Here is an 11,930-nt window from a genome sequence, read left to right on the forward strand (position 1 = left end):
GGGCTCAGGCAATCCACTCACCTCAGCCTCCCAAAGGCGCGGGATGACAGGCTGAGCCACCGAGCCCGGCTTTCTGGTACTTTCATAGGCAGGAAGAATATTTTGAGGAAAGTGGGGAAGGACGAAACATGGACACATCCCAGCCCTTAACGTCATGCTTTCTGGTGGCATGAAGACCACTCCAGAGAACCCTTGTACCTCCCCTGTTCTCCAGATCCTCTCTGTGCCGTGGAGGCTTCTCTGCCGTTTGCTTCCAGAGCTCAAGATGGGAGGGGGCTGAAGGAAGATAAGTGGAGGGAAAAGATATCACAGGGAGAGGATTTTTTTGAGTTGGAAAGAGAAGACAGACAGGAAGGGTACAAATGTCATTCGAGAGCATTATTGGAGCAGCACCCCCGTTGACAACAACGTATATGATAGACATAATAGCTCATCCCTTCATTCATAAACATGCTATGTCTTGCTCAAAGCCTTCCCCCCCCTTCCCACTGCCTGAGGGCAACACCGTGGCCACTTGCTCTGTCTCCACAGACCTGGCTCTTTCTGGCTCTCCGTCTCATTTCCTGGACCTCTTCCCTTCACACTCAGCACTTTGGCTTGTTTCTACCCCAGGGCCTCTGCCTTCGTTCCTTCTGCCTGGAATATTCTCTGCCCATTCCCCCTTATTCATCTGATCTCAGTTTGAAGGTCACTTCCGCAGAGAACTCCTTACTGAGGACTCTGTCTAAGTGGCCCCTTGATGGGCTCTGCAGTCACCCTCTGTCATCAGACCCCGTTATTTCCTTCATGGTATACAAAGAATCTGAAGATGGCCGGGCATGGTGGCCCATGCCTATAATCCCAGCACTGTGGGAGGCCTAGGCAGGAGGATTGTTTGAGCCTGGGCGTTTGAGACGGGTCTAGGCAACATAGCAAGAGCCCGTCTCTACAAAAAGTTTAAGAATTAACCGAGTGTGGTGGCACACGCCTTGAATCCCAGCGACTTGGGAGGCTGAGGTGGAAGGATCGCTTTAGCCCAGGAGGCTGAGGCTGCGTTGAGCCATGATCATGCCACTGCACTCCAACCTGGACAACAGAGCAAGACCCCAACTCAAAAAAAATCATAATAACCTGAAGATAGCTTGTTTATCTATGCAAGACTGCAGTCTTCATGAGAGTAGAGACCTTGGTTGTCTTGTTCACTGCTGTGTCACCAAAGACAGTGCTTGGCACATGGTAGGTACTCAGGAAATATTGTTGAATGAATGAAGCACCTACATAGATCAGGTTGTAGAAGTGAGACCAAAATGGAAGCCTTCCATTGCTTCTAGAAACGACAACCCTAAAAAAAAAAAAAAACATAAAATTGAATTTTTTTTCTCATTATACTTTCTCATTTTGTTTCTCATTGTATCAGCTCAATAGCTTCCAGTCCTAAAATCTGACTTTCATCATGGTGCTCTATGTCCTAGTTCTGTAAGAGCTCCAGGTTATCTGTCCAGTGGTCAGGTTGTATTATTTGTCACCATTACTCACCTGCATTTTAGTCAAAGCTCCAACTTGCTCTAATTGTCAGGACTTTTGTTTCTGTATAATTTATCTAAGCAAAACTGATTCTGAGTTGGGTCTACTATACCATCTGCGTATGTGGTATGCAGAATAATTTTTATTTTGTTGCTAGATTAGAGATCTGCTGGAACAGGACTTTGGTGTGGGTCTGGGAGCATCGACTCCAGGTATAAGATCAGCCATGGACTTGTGTCCAGGTTGAAGTCAAGAGTTTTGGCACAAGAGTGAGAGACAGATGCCACTGCAGGTCCTTGTAAGGATGGACCCTGGCAATTTCGGTCGCTATACCCTTGCCCCTTCCTAGGTCCTGATGCTGGTAAAATTCCAAAGCTCAGGGAAATAGAATTTTTTCCATTGACTCATCCCTCCCCACTGCCAGGGGCACAGGAAGTGTGGTGAAGTACCTTCTAATGCCAGCTCTCCCCCTCCACAGAGTTTTGACCCGTGGTCGTGCAGTCCAGGGGGCTGGATGGCATGCTGGACCCAAGCTCAGCTCAGCGTCCGGACCCGATAACAGCTTTTCCGAGGCAGCTGCTTTCTGTCCTGGCCACACTGAGGTAAGCACCTGAGGGGCATCTGCCTCACTAAGGTCCTACCTCTGGAGCTGCCGGAAGCCGGGGTCCCATGTTATTAGACAACTGGAAGGGAGCCCTGGGCTGGGGGTGGGGGTTAAAGCCAACTGCTGAGTGGCAGAGACCTGGAGTAGCTCTAAGTGATGCAACAAATGTGGCTCTCCTGGTCCCTCCTGACCCCCAAAAGGAAGTCTCTTGTGCCCTCTGGCCGGCCCCATGGCTTCTAGGGTTATACCAAAAGTCTCTGCTGTATCAAGTCTAAAGTAGCAGAACACAGGGCCTGGAAAAGACAGTATCAGTCCGACTCTTTACCCAGCTCTCTGGTCTGACTGGCTCCTTGCGAGATGGAAGGTTCACAATCACTCTGTATGCCCATGGCCAACAGAGAGGAGGGAGGGGGAAGAGTTCCAGGTCTGGACACAGGAGGCCTGGCTCTGAGTTCCGCTTCCACCCAGCGTGTGCCTGTGATCAAGTTACTTAATTTGATTGCGTCTCTATTTCCTCATCTGTAAAATGGGAATAATATGGCTGACCTCCCAGGTTCGTTGTGATGGTTAATCAGACAGTGATGCCCAACACATAACAATGACAATAATTATATCTCAACTCATTCATTTTAAGCATTCAGACCAGTTGCTTTGCTTCCCATTCATGCAGCCAGCACACCTGTCCTGGGGGAACCCAATGACTTCCCAGGTACCTGTACCTCCCAGTGCTTTCTGGCTGCAAATTTCTATTTATGGGCATTTTAAACTCTTTTGGATCAAGCCTACATGATACACAGAAATCTGATCAACCATATATGAAAACAACTCTTTTTTTTCTTTTTGAGTCAATCTTACTCTGTTGCCCAGGCTGGAGTGCAGTGGTACAATCACAGCCACCGTAGCCTTGACCTGCTGGGCTCAGGCAATCCTTCTGCTTCAGCCTTCCAAGTAACTGGGACTACAGGCACACGCCACCATGCCCAGATAATTTTTTTATTTTATGATAGAGACGGGGTCTCGCCATGGTGCCTAGACTGGGCTCAGGCAATCCTCTTGCCTTGGCCTCCCAAAGAGCTGGGGTTACAGGTGCTTGGACAGAAAACAACTAAATACCTAAATGTTCCCCAATATTTGGATTTGTGTTATCGGGAAGGTAAAACTTCTAAGTTGTTAGAATGGCATTTTTATTTTGTTGTTGGGAAATGATTCGGCACATCCCAGGACCTATCAATGACAGCGTTTGTGTGGCCTGGGACCTCTCTCCTCTAAAGGGTGCGGAGGCTGAAATCAGGTCAGGCAACCACAGGCTGACCCTTCCACGCCCTAGCTGCATAACCTCAGGCTACTTGGCCTCTCCAAGGCTCATTTCTGTTCTCTCCAAAGTTAAAGAATTGGGCTAGATTCGTGATTTTCAAAACGTGGTCTCCAGACCAGCCGCCTCCGTGTCTGGGAACAACTTGTTAAAAATGTAGATTCTCAATGCCCCTCCTCCCACACCTACAGAATCAGAGATTCTGGAGGTGGGCCCCCATGGTCTATAGTTTAACATGGGGTCCCCAACCCTTGGGCCATGGACTGGTATTGGTCTGTGGCCTGTAAGGAGCCAGGCCACACAGCAGGAAATGAGCAATGGGAGAGGAAGGCTTCTTCTGTCAGATCTGCAGGGGCATTAGATGCTCTTGGCATTTGAGCCCTATTGTGAACCATGTACAGGGGTGGGGGGGTCTAGGCTGCCCATTCTTCATGAGACTCCTCCCTCCTCGTCCACTCCTCCTCTTCTCCCCCACATCCATGGAAAGGTTGTCTTCTGCAAAACTGGTCCCTGATGCCGAAAGGTTTGGGGACCACTGTTTAGCTGACTTTCCAGGTGATCCTGATGCCCTGAAGTTTGAGAGCCTCTGGCATTTCATCTCTGATGTCCCCTGTAGGCCATGCCACCTCCCAATAAATCCTGCCTGGGAGATACCATCAGAGGCTTTGGGTTTTTTATTCTGTCAACGCCTTTCTCTGTTCAGCCCAGGACTTCTCTGGGTTACCTTACTGGGGTATTGAGAAGCCACAGAATTCCTCTCACGCCCCACACAGGCTCCAACAACGAAGGGCAACTGAATCTTTACAACTGAAGACCGCAGCCAGTTCACATGTAGAGCGAAGGCCAAGGGTGAAACAAGAAATGACCCTTGACCCACTCTTAGAATGTGGTGAGCGAGATGGAGGAGGAGGCTGAGTTCCCTCGGCCACGAGAATTTCATCTCTTGCCAACAGTTAGTGACCCGGGCACGATGATCCAGTCTCTAGCCCGAGAATCACTGTCTGCTCCTGACACGTCTCTCTATAAGGCAGGAGTTCTCTTACTCCCTCCTGCAACACACCTCCCCAGGCAGGGATGCCAAGTCTCCCAGTGCCATATCTGCCCTCCTAGTCACAACTATTTGGGCCGCTTGCTTAGCCTGGTCCTGGAGTTCATCACCCATTCAGGTGAGACCAGAATCGGTGAAACTCGTTCACCTGTGCAGGAAATTACTCCGATGACTGGTGTGAACCACTGGAAATCCACAGAGGGTGCAGCTGGCCCCGGAGAGGGCAAGAGGACTGGCAGCCCATCAGTAGCGGGTTGCGAAGGCATCCGACCGGCCTCCCTGCCCGTAGTCGTGTGTCTCCCATTCCGGGTAGGAGCAGGACAAATAACAAGCATCTGCACATTAAACAGAACATGGTCTTTCACGTGGGCCATCCTCTCCAGCTGATCATTCTGCTGGCAGAGCTCCGCTTGGTGAAGCACACAGAGGGCGGTCACCCATTCAGGAGAAAGGCCCCCAAGGGTGGTTTTTAAATAAATAAATAAATAAAACTCCTCCCCTGGTTCACATCAGCCAAAAAGAGACATTTTTTTTCCCCTTTCGAGAATTTTCTTTTCTAAACTGTGCATTATGTCACCAGAATAGAAACACACTCGGTTTTTTTTTTTCTTTCTTTTATCTACTGACAATGGTTTAAGAGAGACTTTTAAAGAGTTTCTTGTAAAGCTTATAGGCACATGCTATCACGAGTAAACTAACTTTAAAAAAAAAACCAAAAACAAGAACTTTTCATCTAAAACCCAAATAAGAAATATATTTGAGACATGTTCAAGTCTTCATCAAACCGTCTGTTCACGATGCCAGTCACCATTGTGACTGAATGCCACCCAGCACCGCTTGGTATCTTGACAGTGAGTTGAGAAGTGGCATTCGATTTTAAGAACTTGGTGAATCCATTCAGCCGAACGAGCAGACTCTTGGTTATAATTGCTTGAAATAAAAGAGTGTCAGAGTTGGAAGATACCTTCAGCGTCATTGCCCGGGTGGAGAAATTAAGGAACACAGAAGGCCAGAGGCTCGTCTGCACACTTCCTGATTCTTAGAGGTGAGGGTGCCCGGGGTCCTGGAGAGGCAACACAGATGAGCAGGACACCTTGCCGTCTGCAAGGAGTCTGCCTTCTCGAAGGAAGGATAAGGGGAGAATGCAATTGCCATGAAAGAGTAGAAAGGAAAGGCTTTAGGAGATGGAGAAGGGGGATCGTTTATCTCATTGGAATTAGAAAAAGCTCCCAGGGGACATGGCATTGGAATGTTGAAGGACAGCAGGAAGGACTCCCCCAGCAGAGGTGGAGAGCAGAAAAGACACTGGGAAGTCAGGGAGCATGCCTGGCAGGGAAGAATCGAAGGACGGCAATGCCAGGGAAGCCCAGAGCAGGACCTGCCCCCAGGAGTTCTGTGTGCCTGGAACGCAGACTCTGTGAGGGGAGCAGAAGGAGGCAGGGTCCCATGGGTCACCGGCTCCCTAGTCAAGCGGCTTAGCACTGGCTCCTTCAAGCAGGGTGGTGTGATCAGGGAAGCTACATGGGCCAGGTGCGGCAGCTAATGCCTGAAATCTCAGCAGTTTGGGAGGTCAAGGCAGGAAGATCGCTGGAGGCCAGGAGTTCGAGACCAGCCTGGACAACATAGTGAGACATCGCTAAACACAAGCCCTCCCAAAAGAGAAAGAGAAGAAGGAGAAGAAGAAAGGGAAGAAGAAGAAAAGCTAAATGGGCAGGTGGCTAGGGACAGGAGGCATTGGAGGAAGAGAGATGAGGGTCCCAGAGACAGTTTCAGATGGGAAACTGTCCTCACCCCAGAGGTGAGAATGGGAAGGAAAATACAGTTTCAAGGAGGGGGACCGAAGCGGAACTCAAAGGACTGGCTGGAGGGCAGGGCGGAAAGAGCAGAGTCTGGGGATGAGCAGAAGTTTGGTGGGTGAAGGAATAATGGTTCCAGGAACAGAAAATAAGGCAACGACGGAGAAGCTTGTTTAGGAGGCTTGGAAGAAAAGATCAAAAGAGAGTAGCTGTGTTCCAAAGTGTGGCTGCTACCATTCAAGACAAAGTAAGCAGCAGAGAGAGGATGATGATTATGGAGACCTTCGTGTTTGATGTCTTGCCTTTAAAATGTCTATAGCCGCTGGGCTTGGTGGCTCAGCCTGTAATCCCAGCACTTTGGGAGGCCGAGGTGAGTGGATTGCCTGAGGCTGCAGGTTCAAGACCCACCTGGGCAACTTGGTGAGACCTCGTCTCTACAATAAATCAAAAATCAGCTGGGCGTGGTAGCATGCGCCTGTGGTGCCGGCTACTTGGAAGGCTGAGGCGGAAGGCTCGCCGGAGCCCAGCAGGTCCAGGCTGCGGTGGCCGGGCGCGGCCGCTGCACTCCAGTCTGGGCGACAGAGTGAGACTCCAACTCGAAAAAAAAAAAAAATTGTCTATAGCCATGGAGAGTTGCCCTCAGGAGTTGGAGGTTCAGAACGGGCTTCAAAAGAGCAGTTGGGCTAGAGAAAGTGCACAAAAATTTCAATGGGTTCCCTGGCAGAGGAGGAACCCAACAAAGGAGAGACTGCAGAATGCGGTGTAAACCTCAGGTAGTGGAGGATAGGGAGTGGTATGTCCCTTCTCTCCATTGAAACCCTAAGTTTTAGTCAATTATCTTCATTTTCCGATCCCAGTTAGTAACACGTGTTACTAATTTGGGCATAAAGGAATACATTTTAGCTTTATTTCTTCTCCTTTAATCTAACTGATGAGAGAGATTTTGTAATGAAAAGAAGGAAGAAATGAAACATGAAAAGGAGCGAAATAAAAGGCTTGAATCCACTGCCAACTGAATATTCAGTTCTGTTAGAGTGACTGGACATTGATCTGCAAGACCGTTCGCCAACAGATCTGGTGATGGTCACAGCCTCTTCTGCATGCTTGACTGGAGAATTGGAGCAAACAGAAACATTCTTCAATGTAACCAAAGAGAAAAGAATTTGGTGGTTTCCTTCTTGGTATCTCACCAAAGGGCTTTCTATTTCCAGCTGAATAAAAAGCACAGTACGGAAAAGAAGAATGCGCTGCTTTAAAGCAGGTTAGAAAAGCAGCGTGTAGCCATATGTACAAAGGCCAAAAGAAACCATGCACTGTGTTGGAAAGAAGGCAGATGGCAAGCTTTTCTCTGGCCTCTGTCTTTCATTCTTTCATTCATTCTTATATTTTTTGAGTACCTGCTACATGCCAGACACTGCACATGGCCCTGGAAATATTGAAATCCAAGTTGGGCAGCTTCTAAAGCACTCTCAGGGAGACAGACACATAGATGGTTTAGGAGAAGTCATAGGGTTATGCACAAACTGCCCTGGAAGGCAAGGGATGGAGTAACCAGAGACCCAGGTGGAGGAGACACAACTCTGCCCTCGAAAGAGAACAACAAAAATGGCTTTGAAAGAAGTCTGTGAGAGGCAAAACCAGCAGTAGAACTGAAAAGGAAAAAGTCCTTGGCCATATGGAGACAGAAATAACTCATAATTAACACACCTTCCTTATCCTACAACAACTCTGGAAACTGGTGTTTATTGCTCACCATTTATCAGCAAGAAAACTAAGGCTGGGAGAAATTATGTGGCTTTCTTCTGGTAACAGGTAGTTGAGTGGGCACCCAAACTAGGTTTTCTAGCCCTGGATCCAACACAGAATTCTTCTCATTACACTGATTTAGTAGGAGAGAACACACACACACATACACACACACACACACACATGTGCACACACACACACACACACACACGTGCACTGATGTTCTTCAGAACAGAAAGAGATCACTCTTGATTGAAACGATCTGAGAAGGCTTCAAGGAGTAGGTGGGCATCTGTGCCATGCTGGAAAAGTGGGTAGGCAGCAGAATGACCTGTTAGAGTGGGAAGGAGAGATGGGAGAATGGATAGATATTGGAAGTTTGGAGAACACTCTTTATAGGAATTGCCTCTAATCCTATCAAGAAGATCCAGGAAGCTTCACAGAGGAGGTGACATTTCCTGCACATCTATAGGTGTGCATAGGAGCTCAACAGAAGCAGGTGAAAGGCCCTCTAGGAGGAGAACTAATCCCATAATTATTTGTCCAAGGGAGTGGGGGCTCATTTGCGGGGTAACCGCAATGCAGTATGGAGCCCTCTTGGAGACTGATTCATCTCATCTGGTCTATACTCGCATAGCAACAAATAATAAAAAGAAAAGACATCTTCAAGAATAAAGGCAAAAGGGAGGGAGGGGGAAGGATGGATGGAAGGGCAGGCTGGCTTAGTAAGGGGTCAGTTTTGAATTCTATTTCTGGTTCATTCCAGTTTCCAATGTTTTCGTGTTCGTTAATTATTTGTGAATCGGTTTCCCTGTATGTGAATGAAAGATGATACATCTTAAACTAACTCACAGACTAATGAGAAGATAGAAGTGATACATTTGGAAAAACGTCATGCAAAGAGGAACCATGATCCATATCACGTGTGTGGAATGGTGGCTGAATAGGTGCATGGGCCAAAGTGGTCCCAGTCACAAGATTTTTCTAAACGTGATGCTTTGTGAATTCATAGCAAGGGTTCCAAGTCACCAGATCTGCTGTCTAAAGTGAGGTACTCAGGGCTCAGGCTTCGAGATGTCCCCAGCAGCTCTTCCCAGTGCCTTCCCAAGGGATTCAAAGCTATTGAGCAGAGCCAGCTCCACCACCATGGCATAAATGTTGGGGAGAAGTGTCAAACTCATCTCACCTGTCAACTTGGTACATATATACCCACTTCACCTCCCTCAGCTGCCTCAAGCGGACAGTCAGAGAACTCAAAGGATTCTGTAGGTGATGCACCCAAGTTCATACCAAGCTAGTGGGCAGAATTTCAGAGCCTCTGTCCCATTCTGGAAAAGCCCGCCTTATAGATGGGGTCATCATACACCCAGATGCCCGAGTCAGCCCTGGCTTATGCCTGTTGTCCCAGTGTAATCATTGCTAGCACACCCTTTCACTCGCAGAAGTATTCCAGTTTGCCTGACAAATGCCAGGGTCTTCTTACCCAGGCCTACCGGGGAAACCACCTTGGGATCCTCTCGGGAGGTCAACTCCGAGGGCCTCCGAAGCCACCTTTGACAACACTTCATACCGCGTGGAGTAATTCTCATCTTTCTTTTCTCATTCCAGGTGCGTAGCGTAATGTCCATGTTGTTCTACACTCTGATCACAGCGTTTCTGATCGGAGTACAGGCAGAACCGTACTCAGAGAGCAATGTCCCAGCAGGACACGCCATCCCTCAAGCCCACTGGACTAAACTGCAGCACTCCCTCGACACAGCCCTCCGCCGAGCCCGCCGCGCCCCTGCGGGGGCGATAGCTGCCCGGGTGGCAGGGCAGACCCGCAACGTCACTGTGGACCCCAAGCTGTTTAAGAAACGGCGGCTACGCTCCCCCCGAGTGCTGTTTAGCACCCAGCCCCCACCCGAAGCCGCAGACACGCAGGATCTGGACTTCGAGGTCACGGGCGCCGTCCCCTTCAACAGGACTCACAGGAGCAAGCGGTCGCCGTCCCACCCTGTCTTCCACAGGGGGGAGTTCTCGGTGTGCGACAGCGTCAGCGTGTGGGTGGGCGACAAGACCACCGCCACGGACATCAAGGGCAAGGAGGTGATGGTGTTGGGAGAGGTGAACATTAACAACAGTGTGTTCAAGCAGTACTTTTTTGAGACCAAGTGCCGAGACCCCAACCCCGTGGACAGCGGGTGCCGGGGCATTGACGCCAAGCACTGGAACTCGTATTGCACCACGACGCACACCTTCGTCAAGGCGCTCACCATGGATGGCAAGCAGGCCGCCTGGAGGTTCATTCGGATCGACACGGCCTGCGTGTGTGTGCTCAGCAGGAAGCCGGTGAGGAGAGCCTGCCCTGCCGAGGCGCCCCCGCCCCCCCCTGCCCCTCCACACTCTCCTGGGCCCCTCCCTACCTCAGCCTGTAAATTATTTTAAATTATAAGGACTGCATGGTAATTTATAGTTTATACAGTTTTAAAAAGTCGTTATTTATTAAATCTTTTGGAAGCATCCCGTGTGCCGGCGCTCGAGTCGCTTTTCTCCGTAAGATCATCTGTCAGATGCGAGTTTTTGGAGGCTGCAGATCGAATTAGCCACAGCACCCCCGGGCTCCCTCGAAGGCCTACCTGTGTCCCATCCTGCCCTCCCCACCTCCACCCCTGCCCGCACTGAAACTTCGGGAAGGCCAACTGGTTTCAGATATGAACCTGAACCGGGCGTGATTAGGAAGGGGAGTCGGCTGGATTGCAACTTTGTTGTACGTTCCAGAGCCCAAACTACCTAATCCCTGGATTACCTGGGCCATGGCCCAGATGCATGAGCCTTGATTGCTTCCTATGGGGAGATTTAGGGAGCCTCATCAGAACATAGATCACCCTGGGCACAGGGCTGCCCCCAGCCTCAGAGAGGCCCAGGCTCGTCCTGGGGGAACTTACTGTATGAGAGAGGAGGAGGTTTGCGCCAGAGACCCGTGAGGCTGCTTATTTTTATATCTGCTGCCTGGAAGGGCTGTAACAAAATAATCTCATGAGGTCTGTCACGGTAGATCTGATTTCACGTTAAGATTGCCTTAGTCCTAGTGGCTACTCCTCAGTTTATCCCTCAGCGGCTTCCTGCAGAAAGACTTCATTACCCCAAGAAAACAATAGGGCCTCCGAAACCCTTGTCACCCACTAGCAGCAGCAGCAGCGACTTCCAGTGGCCCCAATATCGGCCCACAGCCAGAGAAGCCAGAGACCTGTCAGGAAAGAATGTATGAAAACCTTTTTGTTCTTAACTGGATGCTATCCACAGGTGACCAAAGGTGGCTGGGGGCATGGGACCAGGGGTCAAAAAAAAGACGGGAGAAAGAAAAGACAGAGATGCATGGAGTTAGAACTCATATAAATAAACCAGGAGATGAGGGGAGAGGTGAGCCAAGCCGGGAGGGGACAGAGGGAGTGTGAGGAAGGGGAGGAGAGGACAAGGAGAAGGAGGAGGAGGGAGATGTGTCCTCTCACCTCTATCAGCATCCTGGGTGGTTTCATGGGGCTTTTTGGGTGGGAGCATCAACACTGCCTGTATCCGGAGCAAATTTGAGAGAGGAGAAGGTGACAGACGGATGCCAGGGTTCAGCCTGGAGCAGGCCTCCACCCATCCTCACTCTGCTGCCTTTCCTTCGACTTTTATTTTCTATGTTCCCTGAAGCCACAGTATTTCCCCCCAGACAGAGCGCTTCCATCTATCCCCTCCACCCTCCCACCCCCCAGGATGAAATGCCTACTTTGGCTTTCAAGAGAACAGGCCCAAATTGTCCATCTGAGAAAAAAAGCGAATGGGCTTATTCATTCCCTCCGTAAAGCTCACTGTCCTGCCCCACCCCCACCCTAATCCAAATAGGGCAAATGAGAAACGTCGGGAGCTTTGGCGTGAGAGCCGTTTGATTAGGGT

General features: G+C 49.7%; 1 protein-coding gene across 1 annotated transcript; it reads left to right on the plus strand.

Annotated features, from left to right (window-relative positions):
* The first annotated feature begins 1,986 nt into the window (after window positions 1-1,986).
* NGF (nerve growth factor) lies at window positions 1,987-10,511 on the plus strand. The gene is made up of 2 exons (XM_008056889.2): window positions 1,987-2,105; window positions 9,618-10,511. The coding sequence occupies exon 2, from the start codon at window positions 9,630-9,632 to the stop codon at window positions 10,434-10,436; it is 807 nt and encodes a 268-aa protein (XP_008055080.1). The 5' UTR covers window positions 1,987-2,105; window positions 9,618-9,629; the 3' UTR covers window positions 10,437-10,511.
* The last annotated feature ends 1,419 nt before the right edge of the window (window positions 10,512-11,930 follow it).

The sequence above is a fragment of the Carlito syrichta genome, unplaced genomic scaffold (genome assembly GCF_000164805.1).
Source record: "Carlito syrichta isolate Samal-C Ts95f unplaced genomic scaffold, Tarsius_syrichta-2.0.1 Scaffold302570, whole genome shotgun sequence".
NCBI lineage: Eukaryota > Metazoa > Chordata > Mammalia > Primates > Tarsiidae > Carlito > Carlito syrichta.